The 18,843-nt window shown below is 39.7% G+C and overlaps 2 protein-coding genes across 3 annotated transcripts; one reads left to right on the top strand and one right to left on the bottom strand.

Annotated features, from left to right (window-relative positions):
• Positions 1-3: 3 nt before the first annotated feature.
• On the bottom strand, positions 4-8,447 carry LOC145478908 (uncharacterized). The gene is made up of 5 exons (XM_081457099.1): positions 8,226-8,447; positions 4,207-4,448; positions 3,546-3,839; positions 1,496-2,000; positions 4-723 (listed from the first exon to the last, which is right to left on the bottom strand). Exons 1-5 carry the CDS (start codon positions 8,443-8,445, stop codon positions 494-496), a joined length of 1,491 nt encoding a protein of 496 aa, XP_081313225.1. The 5' UTR covers positions 8,446-8,447; the 3' UTR covers positions 4-493.
• A 406-nt stretch (positions 8,448-8,853) lies between these two features.
• Positions 8,854-18,156, top strand: LOC145478907 (cytochrome P450 4C1-like). 2 transcript variants are annotated; one of them, XM_081457097.1, is made up of 6 exons: positions 8,854-9,115; positions 10,618-10,856; positions 13,528-13,803; positions 14,370-14,501; positions 15,974-16,346; positions 16,923-18,156. In XM_081457097.1, the coding sequence occupies exons 1-6, from the start codon at positions 8,857-8,859 to the stop codon at positions 17,150-17,152; spliced, it is 1,509 nt and encodes a 502-aa protein (XP_081313223.1). In that variant the 5' UTR covers positions 8,854-8,856; the 3' UTR covers positions 17,153-18,156. The 2 variants fall into 2 exon arrangements, with proteins under 2 accessions (XP_081313223.1, XP_081313224.1); XM_081457098.1 differs by having other exon boundaries at positions 9,091-9,115; positions 10,598-10,856.
• Positions 18,157-18,843: the final 687 nt, after the last annotated feature.

The following is an 18,843-nucleotide window of genomic DNA, read 5'->3' as shown; positions in this document are numbered from 1 at the left end:
TACACGTAAAGCGTACTGAAATTGATTCAAACATGGTCAGAAGTAGCGCACAGCGATCTCCGCAAAGACAAAAACAAACCTCCAAAGACGCTGTTTGCAGAGAAAACTCGTTGAAAGAAGGCTTATCCCTGTTATTGTTATATATTAAGCTTATACGTTGACATATTTTTGTCATCTATCGTGTTCGCCATCGCTTCTCAACTCGATTTTCTCCGACACGTGGAACATGAATTTATGGCGGTGGTAGTGAGTCACGAGCTAGCTTCCAGTGGGTTAAATGAACAGAATTTACAACTACGTTCTTTACGTAAGCGTAATCCCCTTGATGTTTAATAAAACAGGCTTGCGTTTTTACAAAGTGCTGATGTATAATTATATAGTATAATAAAAAGACACATCAAATAAATAGCTTCACTGGCTAGTTTTAGTATGTGCATTGTCGCCTCAAGTTAAACAAAATTTTAGACAGGCCAAACTAAAATCATTTTAGTAGTCAACTGGTCAATTGCCTTATCCTCAAACGTAAAGGGGGATCTGGCTTTGCTGTCAGTCGAATAATTGGCATCACAGTGAATCCAGGAATCTCTTCAAAGACAAACTCTTGTAGAAGAATGGATAATACAGCTTTCATCTCCACCATGGCAAACTTATTCCCTATGCACGAACGAGGACCAGCAGAAAATGGTAAAAAGGCATAAGGATGAACTGGGGGATGACTGTCATCTGTAGGAAAACAAACAAGCTTTTTAAGAATGAATATTAATTTGCACGCATTTAAGGTTTTATTCAAGAGCATTACGTTAAAGGTATAAAGTCAGCATACGAGTCAAGTGGGGGATGACTGTCATCTGTAGGGAAACAAACAAGCCTTTTAAGAATGAATATTAATTTGCACGCATTTAAGGTTCTATTCAAGAACACTACGTTAAAGGTATAAAGTCAGCATACGAGCCAAGTGGTCGATCCGGCCGGTGATTATTTCTGGTTTCTGCAGCATGAAATGATTAGGAGTGTTTCTAGTCCCCCTAAGTGGAATGATAATCCATCACAGGGTCCCCCCCTCTCCCAGCATTAAATTCACAGGTAATGACGGTGTCCCCAGCCAGGGCTGGAGTATGATCTGGAGTAAAGCGCACAATTCATGAGACCACGGCATCTCCACAATTCAAGAACAACCAGCACTTTATTCCCTTTTCTGTGCCAAGGGATTGTTAACGACTACACTTTGTTGGATTTTGGATGGGATCTGATGCTAGGCATAACAAACATTATTTCTTTCTCCAGGTCCCAGTGCAGTCCGCCCCAACGATTTGGCCTACAATCCATTGATTGAAGCAACGTTATTAATGGAGTCCTGGTGTTGGTACCCTTAATCGAATCATTTTAATAAGACTGCCAGATCTCTCTCTGAGATTGGTTAGCCAGTTTAGATATGTCTCATCTAATACTTGATGTTCTCACATGCTACATAAGAACGAATACTATAAGAGCATACCATTTTCGTCAAATCTTTGTGGATCAAAAGCATGTGGATCCTTCCAGAACTTTGTTGAATGGTGTACAGCGTCAATTCCTAGAACCACAGAAGTACCCTTGGGAATTTCATATCCACCAATCACATCATTTTCCTTTGCAGTACGTACTGCCATAGTTGCTGGAGAGTGGAACCGCAGAGATTCCTTTATCACATTTCCAAGAAACTTCAACTCGGCCAGTTTTGCCCACGTCATTTCCGATGAGTCCTTCATAACCGACTGAATCTCTTGTTGGACCTGTTTAGCTATGTCTGGGTGTCTCGCAAGTTCATACAGGGTCCACATCATTGACACACTGGTAGTTTCATGACCAGCTAACATGAAGGTAAACACCTGGGCTCTGAGAAGTTCATCATCCATGGTCGCTCCTGTTTCTTCGTCATGTTGGTCCATAAGCAAGCTTAACAAGTCTCTTTTAGAAGACACAATTCCTTCCTCCCTTTTCTCACGTTTTGCTTTGATAACCTTTAGAAAAAAATGGATTAAACTTGACTATTTGGATTCAACTTAACTACATGTACACAGTGCGTGCCCTCTGGGGTTGAATGCCCCCTCCTTGGGGGTACTCTCTACAATAGGATATATGGAGAGGTCCTGATCTGTGCAAAGGTAAGAGATTTCATGAGCACAAGCATACATTGTACAGTAAAGAGTATGCAAAATTGTCATGGAAAAAATTTAAAAGAGCATGTGAGAGGGGTGCACTCTTCTGTCAAAGCTGATTCACAACAGGCTAAGAGTTTTTAAAACCTGCAGTGCAGTCAGATGTGTCACAAAATTCACAATATAGTATGTATACCAGTGGCATAGACTATCTGTGACACAGGCTTGGATCTCCCCAGCGTAAAAAAATTTGTCTGTAACCCCTATCACCCTGCTTATATCCAGGTTTGAAAGAGAACTGTTATTTTTTGTTACTAATAGATTTAATGCCCTTTTGTTCAGCCAGGAAGACTGAGGTATTACCCTCATAGGGTGACTGGAATTGGACTGGTCTCAAATTACTGAAAAAGAAGTTACAAAGGACATCCATATGAATACTCTGTACACTTGATTAAGAAATCATAGTTTAATATGATACAATGATCATAGTATTCACATTCTGCTGTAATTTTCAGGAAATTAAGCCCAGGCCTTTAAGTGGCTCACAATTACACTGAAAATTTTTATAACATGAAGTAGCTAGGATTAATGCTCCTTCATCTACTCTCCTTAGATGCGAAAGTACATCAGTACCCTTAGCACTTTGAGCAACTTGGCAGTACTGATTTTGTGCTCCTTTTGTGGAGATCTGAGGCACTTTGAGAGCAAAAAGAGTTGTCCAAAAACATGAAAGAAGTTATCCCAGCCAGCACTTGAATCTGGACAGTTCAACAAAGATTCTATTCCACTACTCAGGGTTTGTACTCATTTGAGCCTTTAAAATTCCATGACTTTCCAGGCCTGAAAATTGAAATTATAAATTCCATGACTTTCCTGGATTTCCATGACACGTACGAACCCTACTACTTCGGCCATTTTTTTCGGTCACCATGCCTCTCAGGCCTCTCGTGCCATTATGTTTTTCATCAGTGATTTTAATAGAGCTTCTTTAATATGTAGTTTTTAAAGAGAACTGAATCGATTTGCACTTTAAAAATTAAATAATAAAAATAACTGAATAGTAATGTAATAATACAATCTTTAAGTCATAGTTAACAGGCTTAGGGTCATCGGGAAAACTGATTTAACACTGATCTTTGGGATTAAAGTGTAAATAAAGCTTTTTCTAACATCATCTTAAATTTATTGCTCAATGGCAAAATTATTTGCCAGAAGCAAGCTTTGTAATGTTTCCAGGCTACTAAAATTAGTCCTTGAGTTGCTTACAGCAGCCACAGTGGCCCTTAGGGATGCCATAAGCTAACTAACTGCATTTACTGATAGGAACTATTTAAACTAAAAAGAAAACTATCAAAGAAAATATTTTTAAATAAAACTTACAGTGTATTGAATTGGTTACAAACTCACCTCAAGAACAGTTCCATCTGTTATTTCAAGTGCTTTCTTTGCCCTTTTATTCTCAGCCAGTGGAAGGTAGTCATACAGTGGAATGAGTTTCTTTCGCATGACTCGGCCAAAACCAACACCTTTGATAACAGCAGAAAATGCACTTGAAATTTCAGTTTCTCCTGAGAGCACTGTGTTGAAGTGATAACCAAAAGCACACCTCCCAATGACATCTAATGTCAGACGAGCCAAGTCTGTGGAGACCAGCACCTCCACGAATCCTTCAGTTGAATTGGTCAATTGTTCTGTCCAGAGCTGTTTACAGAAAAAAAATGAAACCATGTAATCAAAATTTGAACAATTTCCGAGTTGAAACAACAGAGGTGTTATAAGCTCAAGCATTTTCTTATCATTAAATATCACACACTACCTGCAAAGATATCTTGCCAAATAAATCCAAAAGGCCATTGATTTGTGCAACCAAAACATTGAGGGAATCAGAACTTTCACTGAGTAGCCAAGCTTTAAATTTGCTGCACAATGACATGCTCAAGTGGTGTGCATCAGCTACTGTAGTGTATATCATGCCATATAAATAATTACATGTAGTTATTAGTTAACTGAAGAAATATCATGAGTATTTAAAAATATAAACAATTACTGTATAATACTTATAGCTCACCTTCACAAGATTGCTTGTAACTTCTTTAAAGTCATCTACCATCCCAGTCAAATTATTGTAATTAAATGCAGGATTGATCATTTTACGTTGACGAGCATGTTCCTTTCCATTGGAGGAGAATACGCCATTACCAATGCTGGGTATAAAAGTCCGTACAAATTCAGTGCGAACATAGTTCTTCGAATTTGTTACAGCAACATGTTTGATCAGATCAGGACCTGACAAGAAGACTCTTTTTTCACCTAAAAAAGGTCATAATTAGGGCATTTAAAAATTTATGAACACTCTATCATGTCTCCATACAAATACTATCTAGACTTGATGGTGAGGGCAGCAAGTAACAAATAAAGCCTTTGAGCCCAGCTGGCTTATCTGTGGTTTCTGTGGCATCAAGTGGCTTAGAGAATTGCCTAGAATCTAGGCTAGATGGAATGTTAGTCAACTGCAGGTTACTCCCCAGCATTTAGTCAGGTTACCCCAACAATTTGCTGGTGACCAGTACTTTGTTATGTTCTCCTAGGGAAAGAAGGGAATGAAAAACTCAACACAAGATGCGGGGTCACACTCAACTGTACTGAGCACATGTTTCATACAAGTAGCCACTGACACAGTGGGCTCACAAACTGATAGCAATCACTCTTACACTATAAAACCTGCCCGCAGAAGATGTACTGTCATGCAACAAAACTAATCAAACAAGGTGATGCACCTGCAACTCTAATGTACATGTATCTAGTAATAAAAATAATACAGGAAATAATCAGTGTCTTTCAGTTATGTTTGATGTCCTACAACAATGTCCAATGCTGCAAAAGAATGTTAGCTCAGATTATTTCAATCAACCTCTGAGGTGGTTTTGAACCGCACTACAATTCAGCAGTACAATTCAAGACTAGAAGGGGTAGTGGTAGGGGGTGGTTCTTTTGGTCCACAATCATCTGGAATGGAACTGTTTGCTGCTCCAGGAGAATCTAGAGGATCTCCATCAGTGGTTGCTGTCTCTGCTGTAACGGTTCGTGAACTAGAACATGTTCAGATGAACATGGTCCAGGGTTTGCCAGACAACTCCATCTTGGAACTTGGCATCCTTGTTATCATTAGACTTAATTTTGCCTTGCTGAGAAGCCACACGACTAGCAAGATCAGGTCATGTCAGAGAGAGACGCGCATGAAGTTCTCTTCCAGGGAAGAACGGGGCAAGTGACATCCCTGTAGTGGCATGTGGTGTACTTCTGTAAGATAGGAGAAATCTAGTAATCTTCTGTTGCAGAGTGCTGGCAGGATCATTGGATTGACTTGTTCAGTGTAATGTAATTTGGAATTTGTATCAAAGATTAAAGATTAAAGAAGACTCAGAGGCATATGAAAAGGTCTGGACAAACCTTTCTGCTAAACCATCAGGTGATGGATGGAGGGGGGCACCAATATTCTATGAATGCTGTTTTGCTGCAGATTTCTTTATACTCAAGAGACTGGAAAGGTGGTCTGTTGTCACTATTTGGGCTGGGAGGCTGTATCTTGCAAAGAAACTGTGCAAAGCATTGCAGTTTACTTCTGTGGTTGTTATCTTGATCTTCATTGGACCAATGACTTCTGGCCACTTGGAGTTGATGTTGACTATGAGAAGGTAGTGGTTGGATTGTCAAGTGTTGGATTGTAAGTGTCACCATGGAGTGGTGGGGAGCAGTGCAAGGCTGGGGAATTCCTCTCTGGTTTTGAGGCATTCCTGGGATCCACGCACGGTATTCTCAATGTCACTGTCAATTCCTGACAACCAGACATGACTGCATGCCATAGCTTTCAAACGAGCCATACCAGGATGGGCTTCATGAAGTATTTTCAGGATTGGCAGTATGCAAACCTCACATGAGGCAGTCTTGCTACATGAAAAGCTTGATCTTGCTAGTGTAGAATAGCTTGAGTTGAGGATCATTACAGAAGTGGAAAGGCCAACCATCGAGGGTGAGTAATAGTGCCTGTGCAAATGTAGGGTTCCTGGAAGTTCCCTTGGCAATCTCTGTGACAGAGACAGGGTGTCAGTTCAGCTGTTGACTGACCAGGAAGATTTCAAGAATATCTCCTCTTTAATGCTTCCATCTTTCTTGTACTGGAGAAGGATCCAAAACAAGACATCTGAGCTGGCTACTTCAGGAGGCGACTTGACTTGACTTGACAATTTTGTAGTGGTACAAGGATAGAAGGAGGAACCAGTACTGTAGTCTAGCTGCTGCCACAACTGGAGTGGTGGAGTCTTGTGGAAGTTTGTGGCCACTTTGGAGCATGAACTTTTGCCCAAGAAGATGCAATGTAGTATTTAGTGATTCACAAAATGATGATAAGACCCTCTTTCACAATGTGACTGTAGTTTTTCTCGGATGAGTTTAACGACCTGGAAGCATAATTAGCTATGGATCTTTCATTACTGTTACAGAAGCGGTGCAGGATGATGGCTCCAATGCTGGTAACTGACTTGTGTCAGTTTCAAGGATGACTGGAAGGCTTGGATCATAGTGGACTACCATGAGGGAAGATGAGAGTGAGTCCTTGGCTTTTGTGAAGGCTTGCCCGCACTGGGGGGACCACTTAAATTCCTAGTTGTTCTGCAGGAGTTGATTAAGTGGTTGGAGAATAGAGCTTAGATTGTGAATGAATTGAATGGTAATTGATCTTTCCAAAGTCTCTTAACCAAGTGGATTTCTCAGGGCATGGCGCTTAAGTTGATGGCCTCCACCTTCTCCTCTGTGGGGGAGGTTCCATCAGCAGAAATAACACTACCCATGTATCATAGATTTCTGTATGAACTTACATTTAATGAGCATCTCTGCCTGTGATAAGGATATCAACCTGGATGCTTTCCACGTGGTCTAGACCTTGAAGAGTGATGTCCAATTTTGGTATGCTGGAATATAGCAGGTGACAAAGCAATCACCAAACTTAGGTAGTCTCTTGTAGCAGTTAAGTCCTCAGTGAGTATTAATGGTGACAAATGTTTGGCTGTCTGGGTCCAAGGGAAGCTGCTGATAGGTGCTTGTCAGATCAGACTTAGTGAATCTATGTCCACCTTGCAGTTTGATAAAGACATCCTGATGCAGAGGGATTGGATACTGAGGGACATCGAGCTGCAGATTGATGATGACAGCCCAGTGACTGTATATCCACAAGATCTTGTGATGCTGTCTGACTTAGGTACATCAACCTCTGGAGTTGCCCACTCACTAAATTCAACCTTTTTCAAAAATAATTGGCTTTTAATTGACAGTATTCAGCCTCTAGAGCTTCTTGGAGAGCGTACAGGACTGGGTGTGGCTTACAGAACTAATAGGCTGGACATCCAGTTTCATTTCCAATTTGGTAGTAAATTCCCTTCGACTGTTCTAAGGTCTGGCTTGAAGGCATTTATTAAAGCAGAGACAGCAGAGACATGAGCAAGAACACAGCATGATGACCAGTAAATATTAGACCATCACAAATCAAAGTATGTAAAAAACAAAGAGGGGAAAGGGGCTTGCTCCACTCTGGTAGACAGGTAATGCTAAATGATATTCATCAGTACAGTGAATACCATCCCGTTTTAACTCAACCAGAGATTATCAAAATAATGCCCTCGTTCTTCAAGCATGAGAGTTAAAACTCTTCAGATTTTACTGCAAAATGGTCATACTGCCTCTTTTAACCCTTACATTACGTGTTTGACTCCTGTTTTTTGAACTAAGAATAACTTTGTCACAAAAATGATAACTAGTCCATTTAATTTCTACAGGAAAGCTTCTTTAAACATTTCAGATCACGCTTTAAATAGCTGCAATGTGAATTTTGAATGGTCATTTGTTATTTCAATAGAGGTAAAGTTATATCAACATACATAAGCTTACAAAAACGTCTACCTAGAACATGTAATAGCTAATATTTGCGAACTAAAGGAAATCAAAGCTTACGTGTAACTTGTGCGTGGGTACGGCACACTTTGAGAGCTTTTAACAGTTAGCAAAACGCAATGCATAAACTTGTGTTCCACCTACCAAAACCACGACTGTACCGGAAGATTGGACCGTACTTTTCACTCCAGTCCTGCACCAATTTCAAATGGTTTTTCTCACGAAGAAATGTCCACAAATGACCAAAGACAGGAACAGAACCATCGGGCCTTGGAATTTTTCTCAACGGCGATGTAAATTCGTCTTTCAAGAACGTGTACATGAACCATAGCAAAATGGGAATCGTTAGAATAAATATGATCATTTTGTATTTTTAACCTAGATTTTAGAAACACACAAACCCTGTGAATATTTGATTTCTTCTTAGCGAAGAAAACAGTCACGCACACTTAGTCCACCCGGCCGCCATGACAAGGCACCTTTTTCTTTCTTGGGGGTGGGGTGAGGTTTCCATTTTATTATTAGGATATGAGTTAAAAAAAAAACTTAATTGAAACTAAAGTCATGAGGTCTTGTGCATTTTCAACCCTATTAAGAAGTTCAGGATATCGAAATTAGTTTTAATTTGTAGACTTATGTTAAGACCGATTTAATTGTGTAGATAATTTTTTACTAGCTCCACCCTAGTAAGTACCTCAACTGTCCTATCTTACCCAGTGCCCTGACGTACAACCCTTCGGCCTGATTCAGCATTTTGAGCTCCTCAGGGGTCATTATGGACGTTCTTTTCAAGATTTTCAATGCAAAGTTCATTTTCTTGTCGTTTTTAGTATGTGTCATTCTGTGGTTGGTGTATAAATTCATAGAAGAAAAGTTGTCTCCGCTGCAGAAGATTCCCAGCCCACCTGGCAAATGGCCTCTGATCGGCCACCTGTTCACTTTTCTTCGTGGTGATTCTCTTGAGCTGTTACGCTCTTGGAGTGAGCAGTATTCACCGATGTTTGCTTATCATCCGGGATTTGGAGTAGGATTAGGTGAGTAGAAGAGTTTCATCGTCAGAAGAATTTTTTAAAATGATTTATTAACCTTTCGTGATCTTTCGTGATCTAATTAAGCTGTTTGAGTTACTGCCAATATCACTCTCACCCCGTGCCCAATCGATGAAAGCCGATAATCGATTCGGTGTCCGAAGCGACATGCAGATAACAGCGGAAATCATGGAGACCCATGACCTTTTAAGAAAAAATACTAAAGCACAGTCAAACGGCTCCACTCTCTAACAAAGCGGCGTAAAGTGCTCTTCGGGAACACGTGCGACACATAGAAAGGTCGAGAAATCGAAAATCGAAAGTGAAAGGCAAATGCACAAATGCCATGAACCTGTCAACCCCACAGTTTGACACTAATTTTAATTTATGAAACACGATCATGGACGACGCCGCTGCACAGTCGTCTCTCTCCCGGAGTTTTTTGAGGGGAGGGGCGGCTGTACACAGGCTACCACATGCATGCATAGATTGGAATAGGAAACCTCTGCTTCTGTGCATCCCGCTTCAGGATATCTGCCATTGCTACTTCGTCACTCAGAAGAGACATTTGAAAACGGACTTAATAGCAAACAGCCCCCCACCCCCCATCCTGGCAGTCCTGTGGGAAGGAGAATTTGATCTTAGTGGTAGATATTTGACACTATGAGGAGGGTGGGGGAGTTAGTGGGATTTGGACAAGTTGCCTCTAAATCATGGTTAAGCTAGCCATCAAAAGTCAACACCGTTCTTCTTTGTTCTTTGCATGTGTGTTTTTCGAAAGAATTATATGTTAATAATACAGTATGTTATTGCACTGTAGTGTAAGGTCTGTATTGGAGAAACATTGCATTTGGTCACGTTCTTTTTCACTGCAGGTTTATGGACTGAGCCACAGGCATTAGGTCCATAATCTTGCAGTTAATAAGAATGAGAGCAATAGTCAATGTTTAATACGAACCTAACAAGCTAGAGGCACTTAAGAGTCAAGTGTCTTGCCTCATTAGAGCATAATTATGACACTTATTACAAGTGATGCCAGCTGCCATGGCTTGAAGAAATCTGGACCTGGCTTTGTTTTGGAGTTTGTGCTCATGCACTACTGTGTACTAATAATAATCCATTTAAGGCTTGCTGATTGAGCCTTGACGTAATATATCAAACACGAAAGACCGTGTTTGACCACATTTCCAAACTCCGAGAAGAGAGTTGAAAATACGACGTGCAGCGGAGTATTTTTGACGAACTTCGAGGTGTTTGGAAATGTGGTCAAACACTGTCGAGTGTTTGATATATCTTCTCAATCGAGACTAAAACTAAGGAGAAAACGGAGAATTAAAATCGTAAAAATCAATGCTAATTAAGATCAGATATCCAAACACCGTCACGGTCATGATTTCCTTTGTTTAAACTTGATGAATTATTAATGAGTTTGAGAAATGATTTTCAAATTATGTAGACTTCCTAATATCTTACATATTTTTTCCAAAGAATGTTTGTTATTTTTGCAGGTGGTTATAGAGTGTGTTTGACAGACCCTGAGTTAATCAGATATGTGGCAGTCAATGGACACAAATTTCACAGGCCAGACTTTGTTAAACAACAGATTCCAAGTATTGGCAATGGTTTGTTTTCATCAAATGGTAAAGCACATGCTCGTCAGAAAAGGATGATTGGTCCTGCATTTGCCACAAAGAACTTAAAGGGATTTTCAGAAATCTTTAAAGAGAATGTTGAAAATCTAGTAAAGGTAATTTTATTATACAGTCGAACCTTTCCACAACGATCACCTTAACACACATGGACATAGAAAAGTGGTCATCATAGAGAGGTGACCTTTTTTTTTTGGGGGGGGGGAGGGGGTTGGGGTGAATATGACACCTGTTTTGTAGGGGATGCAACATTTTTATTTTATAAAATGCTTGCTGTTAAGCATATGAAGACTTAGCACAATTGAAATTTATCATGCAATAAACCAGTAACTAAACATAAACAAAGACCAACAACTTGCAGTACGACTCAAGTTGTTTGACATGGAGTACCTAACTGATAATGGTCAACAAGTAGTGATCGATTATAACAGCAATTTTATTTCAAATCGGTATTATTTGTAGTGTTGCGAACTTATGGGATCAGGGGACAGAACCGACACCTTGATAGCCTTGAGAAATCAACATTTCGCTCTTTCATAAGTCAAATGAGCATCTCTGTAGTCATGCAATCTTGTGAAATCAACATTTAACTGTTTCTTCGGTGAAAAAAGTGTCTTTGAGGTCGGCCGTTGACATGAAATCAACATGTGTTTTTTTTAAGTGAAATCAACCTCTCTCAGTTTTTGTGTGCCAACATTTGACTGGCTTCTTTAAGTGAAATGAGCATCTCTGTGGTCATGCATTCTCATGAGAATGCGTGACCACAGAGATGTTCATTTCATTTAAAGAAAAGCATCTTTGAGGTCGCCGTTTGATGTGAAATCAACATGTATGTGTATTTTCTTACAGTGAAATCAACATCTCCGAGCTTTCCCGTTGACGTGAAATCAACATATAACTGTTTACTTTAAGGTTACAGTATACCTTCAGATCGGCAATTTTCTTCAAATTTGGATTTTTGGTTCAAAGTAATGGTCGAAGAGCAATCTCTAATTTCTGAAAACAAAATTGAAAAAAACTCAATATTGGCGGAGAAATGGAGGTTTTACGTTACGGCCGGAAGTAAAAGTTCCCTCTTGATTGACAGCCCTATAACGTGTACGCAATCAACCGAGACTACTTTCGCGGGAATATATGGATACCACGAATTGGTTGGCTACTCAGATCCAAGCATTTTTCGTATTAGATGTAATTCTATTAAGTTATAAGTAAACATGGACCACGGAAAACTCTGTTTACCAGTTCGAAAAGGCGAAGAACGAATGAAAACACATCAATGAGTGAAGAAGCGAAAGTTGGCCTCACGGATGAAGCTATAGCTATCGTATCAAGCGGGCAAAAAGATCGAGTCAAGAGTAGAGAAAGATTCTGTAAAAGTTTGGGAACTCGACAGCTATAACAGCGACGTGTACATTGACTCTTTTGTTGAGTCCGATACCGATGAATCGCCCAACTCATTGAGATCCATTGGAATATTATCCATGCACATTTGCTCCGCCGCGCTTTCTTTTGTTCAGTTTGTTCTCGTCGCCCAGCCACTCTAGCGTTCGTATCCTTTTTCGTCTTCCCCATTTTGCCAGACCAGCTTCAAGAAAAACCGAGCTACAGAAAAATTATCTCTCCGCCTTGAGCGCATTGCGAAACACAAGGGTTTTTTCGAGATTCACGCGTAAATTTCACCGCGAGTTAATAGTAGTAAATTTTCCAAGTGCTGATTGGCTCAGTGATCTGAGAACCCAGTTGAAGGCGTTTGTGGGCGGAGTTTGTTTGCGAAGCAAGAGATTTTTCTTAGCGCTGTTTTCTCGAATAAATTTTTTCGCTTGAAGCAGACACTTTAAAGAGTTACAACTCAAAGGGGATTTGTTTGATTGCCCTCAAATTTGGACAGTAGCTAGATTAACATATAAAAACCAAAAACGTGTCTGCGAATTGTTTATTTCGAAATATTTTTTCTCCGAGCGCAATTTTTGTACGATCACTTCACACTTTTTAAATCCTATTTTGAAAATGTTCTGTACCTTTTTACTGCAATTGAATATGGCAAAACGCAGACACGCTTTTTTAGCGCTTTTTGTCCTGAAACCGAGGGAAAAAATAAATTGGCGAAAAACAAAATTCGCTTTGACTTGTAGCTTCCAAAAGGTGATTAGGACGCTCGCATTTAGTGGCCGTGAAAAAATCGGCACTTCATTTTATTTCAAAATTTTTGGTATGGTTTGATAGCCAGCTCTATAAGCTTTAATTTGATATAGGGGTTTAGGTATCTACAGCTTAAACCGGACGCGCTACATCGCTTGGACGTGAGACAGCCCTGAAGGTATACGGTAACCTTAAGTGAAATAAGAATCCCTGTGGTCACGCGTTAGTGTTTTTGAGAAGTGAAATCAACATCTTTGAGCCTACGCATTCTCATTTCCACATTTCGCTGCGTTTGGAGTGAAATCAAGTCATCTTTGAACTTACGCGTTCTTGTGAAGTCAACATTTTGCTGTTTTTGAAGTGAAATCAGCATCTTTGAGCTTACACGTCCTCATGAAATCAACATTTCGCTGTTTTTGAACAACAATATAATAGAACAGCTAAAGCAAACAAATTAAAGTGCTAGTTAGACTGAGACAACTACACATGTAGATAAAACTTATGATCATTGTATATAATAAGCTAATTACGGGTAATAATTTAAACAACAAGAAAGAGTATATTGAGAACACACTCACTGTCATAAGGAGTTAATCGTTGGTTAATCGTTAATTTGCTCTTACATTGCAGCTGTGGTCAAGCAAGGTTCAAGATCCTGTTCCAGTTCATGATGACTTGACACACCTAACCCTAGACGTCATTGGTCAAGCTGCATTTGGTTACAACTTTAACACTGTGCTGGCAGGAGAGAGTAAAGTCTCTGAAGCAGTCAGTGTTGTCACTGGCGGAATGAGTGTCAGATATGTAATGTTAAAGTCAGTGATTCCATTTTTTGAGTTGCTGCCAATTAGTGAGACAAGAAGAATCAAAGAAGCTAGAGAAATAGCAGACAACACAGTGCTACAAGTAAGCAACACACTTTATTATATGACTGAAAAAATTGCTTCATTGTGATTGGCTGAGAGCAGGCCACTTTAGCATTAATTCTCAATTTGCACTGCAGTGCAAATTAATGTGCGTGAATTCGCAGTTTTCTCAGTCATATAATAAATGAGTAATTGTATGAAAGCTTGAGCAATTAAGGATTTACATCACTTGTGATATTTTAAAATTCTTTCAAATTGCACTCGCATAAAGGCTCATGCCATTTTGAGAGAATTTTCAACCATTACTTGTAGTGTAAATCATCAATTGCGCTTGTATTCGTACAATTATGTAATACTAATCTATATTTTCATTACAGCACAATTAAAAATTCTTATATTTCTTTAAGAAATAAAATTAATATTGCCTTACAATAAAATTATCATCAGAGGGCTTACAGGGGGAAACAATATAACTCTTACATCATTAACTGTTTGTCCAGTGTGAAAATGCATGCATTAATACATGTCAAACTGTAATAAAAATCATGTTGGTCCAGAGCATATCCATGTACATGGATGTTGAAAGTCATATAATTTCTTTCAAAGGTAATCCAAGAGCGTCGTAAAGAGAGGAAAACTGGGATTGTTAAAGAAAAGAAAGATCTTCTTGATCTCCTGATGGACATGTGTGATGAGGAAACAGGCACAAAAATGGAAGATGAGGAATTAAGAGCCCAGGTAATGTATTCTGTTAGTTAAAAGCCCTCTTGTCTCAAGCTCAGTGAAGTCTGAACTCTGCAGGCCAGTATAATCCTTCGCTTGGCTTATCTATCCCAGTTTCTATAAAATTGAAGGAGCCTGTGGTACTACATGTACATGTATTTCCTTGCTAAACCATTGCAGGGTACCCTGACTGAGCAGTACACTGCTTGTCCTTAGCTAAATTGTAACAGTTTGCCAATACTGATTAGACAGCTTTAAAGCAAAGACATTTTGAGCCACGGACCACAACCGGAAGTTTATGCTCTTGCTTTTTAAGCACATTTTCATGCCCGACCAATGAGTTACAAAGCTCTCATTTTAGCATTTACAACTTGACATTTTCAACAAAAAGGGATCTGAGTAATAGGCATCAAAGGGGAGAAGTTTCGACTTCTGGTTGACATCCATGGCTCAAAAACGTCTGTGCTTAAGCTCTCTATTATTTAATGTATAATAATGGATGGGTTTGTGCTTCTGGCTGAAAAGAATTAGCACTGTTAAGGCAGTTACCGAGCTAGTGTTATGTGCCTGGACCTCTAGACCTCAATCCACATCTGATGATGTATATCATTTTATTACATCGACACGAGTGTTTAACTGGAAAATACACCACCTGCAAAATTCATACAAAACCACATCCGGGATTCGGGTGGCATATTTTCCATATCCTCACTAGTGAAGATATTGATTACTTCATCACTGATATCATGTTTTACCCTTAAACTGTGCTTAAATTTGTTGATATATGATCGAAATATCTTCAGATTGGATCTTCCTCGAAAATCTTCAGAAATCTTCAGTTATCTTTGGAAATCTTCGCTAATCTTTGGAAAAGTTTGGAAATTTTTCGGAAACATTTGTGTGGCCTTTGGACAATTTTTGGAGAATCTTTGGAAATCTTTGGAAAGTTGTTCAGAAATCTTTAGAAAATCATCAAAAACGTCTTATCAGTATGTCTAATACATAGTAAACAAAATCATACATGGTTGCTTGTAGATATGGAATATCTCTTCAAGTGTTCAACTTGAACACTTGTTGAACTTGTTGAACACTCAAAGGGTATTCCATATCTATGTGCACCCATCCGTTATCCCCTATATTATAATCATATGGTGATTTTTCTCTGGTTATTGTATTCAAATTTTAAAATTTAGTCACTCAGAAGCTGTGTCTAAGTGCAGTGTCCTGTTATCCAGCAATATCGAGTCATTGATAACCTGGTATGGCTATGTTATCACGGCCTCTTTTGAGTAGTAAAAGTGATTTTTCTGTGAGTCAAATTGAAAACAGGGTTAATTAAATATTGAGGAAATGATGTGTTTTGAGGGCATGTACCACATAACTGGAATTTCCCAATTCGTGGTGAGGTCACTTGCATCTGTTTGAGTAATATGGTTGTCCAGGAAGCAGCAGGCATATGGTTAATTATCATGACTGATATCTTTTAGGTGTTTACTTTCATGTTGGCTGGCCACGAGACCACTAGTGTGGCTCTTGCCTGGACTCTCTACGAACTGGCAAAGAATCCCCTCATCCAGGAAAAAGTGAGAGCTGAAATAAACACAGTGCTCTTTGAAGGTGATGAGTTGACATGGGATACAGTCGAAGAGCTCAAGTACCTTGAAAATGTCATCAAGGAATCTCTGCGACTCCACCCCCCTGCCCACCTTACTGGTCGTATTCCGATCTCTGATGAAGTTGTTGGGGGATATCTTATCCCTAAGGGGGCAATTATTATATTGCCCATTGATTCATTGCAGCATGTTTCTCAACATTGGTCAAATCCAGATGAATTTGAGCCTGAAAGATTCAATGAAAAAGGTATTTAGTTATAATTTGTTAGTTTGCTTGCTGATTGTTGTTATCAAAAGGCAATGCTGATGCATTTGCTACTCATTTTTTTGTCACACATTTAAGAAAAAAAAAATGTATTCATGTTTAAAAAAATGCATTCGAGCAAGTGGCAAGGGGCCTAGGTAGAAACTGTGAGGCTTCCCTCATTACAATGGCCGTTTTTATGCTGGGGACGTTAATGTCGTCTCGGACGTTAAAGCTGTCTCGAGACGACTTTAACGTTTAGTATAAAAACGGAAAATAAGGAAGACGCTTTTAACATCAGTCTACTTTAACGTCTTCTTTTAAGAGCGTCTGAACCCTGGGGGGATACTCCCAGAAAAATTGGGTGGGGGTGTGCGGCCCGCTTCCCAAAACCCTTACCCTATTTATGACCAAAATCTGCGATATTTCCTACCCTGTTTATGAATTTTTTTTTTTTTGTTAGGCTGTGTACTTAAATGCGTCTCGTTTTTATACCAGACGCCTTTAACATCTTAAACGTTAACAATGTCTAGACAACTTAAAAAACTAATTTTACTTTCTCATCATTAATTTTTGTAGATGGCCGATCAAGTGTACAGCCCTACTCATACTTTCCATTTGGGGCTGGCCCGCGCATGTGTATCGGTAACAAGTTTGCTACGATGGAAATGAAAGTGATGTTGGCAACTTTGTTGAAGACCTTCTCTTTCAGCGAAGTTCCTGGGTGTACAGTTAAAGCAGTTCCATTGCTTACTGTCCAGCCAGAAGGACTTCAACTGCTTATAAGACCTGCTGGTCCTGTTAATTAAAGAATTCATTAGTCATACCAGATATATATACCATGATAGCTCTATACCATAGCTCTATACCAGATACGTACACAAATACATGCATCAAAACGGGCTGTCTGTCCAAAAAGGACGAGTTTCGGGTTATGTTGACCGAATATCACATAACGGGTGTCAAAACATTTATGACTTCCTTGTTGGTGGTTCAGCTCTCTCCTGGCACTCAAAGTATATACTGTACCGGCTAAACTGTAGATGAGGCGTGCCTTTCGCTTAACGGAGCACTCGAGGAGTTAAATAATTAGTGCACGTCTAACTCCCTGACACCTCGCTCCACGAAATGCGGATGCTATGTTATTCCATATATAGAGGTTTCTTTATTGGGCGCCAATCTATAATAACCATCGGCGGAGAGACAATGAACTGGGTGTACCATACCAGGTTATTAGGAGTTAACATAGATAATAAACTCACTTGGAGTAGACATATTACAGAATGAGGAAAAAACTTTGCCTTGACACTGAATGTGTTGAAAAAGAGTTTATTTCTCGGTAAAACTGTGGTCCCCGATCTGTACTGCAAAATTATTCTCCCATCCGTGACGTACGGCATTCTTACCTGGGGAAGCTGTAATGACATGGATCACATAAAATCTTTATAAGTCTTACATCGCAGAGCAGGGAGACTGATATTTAAGCTCCATAGGGATACACCATCAGATGTAGTGCTGCAAATCGCAAGATGTGAATCAGTTTTTCACATTTACAAACTGACCCAAATTAAGTTTTTCTGTAACGTAGTTAGTGTAAGGACTCGGGCACTGCTTTGGAACATGGTCACATACTAGAGCACAAAGTATCACCTTAGAGGTATCAAGATCGTAACTCGGCGATTTTGTTCGTACAATATGAAAAACTCGATAAGTACGTTAGTGGGACGCTCTCCTTTGGAACGCTGTATCCAGGTAAACCTGTTGCTTTAAAAGAAATCGTGTGTAAATGAAGGATTGTGGTTGTTGTTGTTGTTGTTGTTGTTGTTGTTGTTGTTGTGTGGCTAAAGAGTATTACCTCTCCGCATGTCGAGGATGGAAAAGCCACTTATTATTCCTTCAACAGAAAGAAAAAGGAGACTAATTTAGCATTTTATATCCTGCAAAAACAACTTGCCATGACTCATTTGTAACCAGTGATTTCGACATTCTCAAAACTGCAAATGACAACAAAACAAGGAGAAGCCAGTCCCATGGTTTATAGAAAGTCTCGCGCTTGCGTTTACAACACTTTGCAGTCTCGGTCCCGCAATTTGAAAGGTTTAAAAGTGTCTCAGGCTCGGCCGGCTCGCAAATTAAAACACCTAAACACACGATTGTAACAGAACATTGGACTTAACCTGCGTAGGAGGCATTCAACGGGGGAGGGAGAGGGGAAAACGAGAAGGGCGCGGTGCGATCGCATTCCTACCCAAACCCCCCCCCCCCCCTTCCTTCCCCTTTAAACGCCTGCCACGCAGGCCAGATTGGACCGTGCTTTACTGCATCAACTTCAATTGGTTTCTCTCACGCAGAAAACTCCACACATGACCAAAAACAGGAACAGAACCGTCGGGCTTTGGAATATTTCTCAACGATGTAAATTAGAATTAGAATTTTTAAAGAACTTTGATTCTTGTCACGGCACGAACCATAGCAAAATAGAAACTGGCTGCCGGTCATT

Source organism: Orbicella franksi, chromosome 2 (assembly GCF_964199315.1).
Source record: "Orbicella franksi chromosome 2, jaOrbFran1.1, whole genome shotgun sequence".
NCBI classification, from domain to species: domain Eukaryota; kingdom Metazoa; phylum Cnidaria; class Anthozoa; order Scleractinia; family Merulinidae; genus Orbicella; species Orbicella franksi.
Note: the sequence above shows the minus strand (reverse complement) of the source record. Positions and strands in the feature narration are given on the sequence as shown.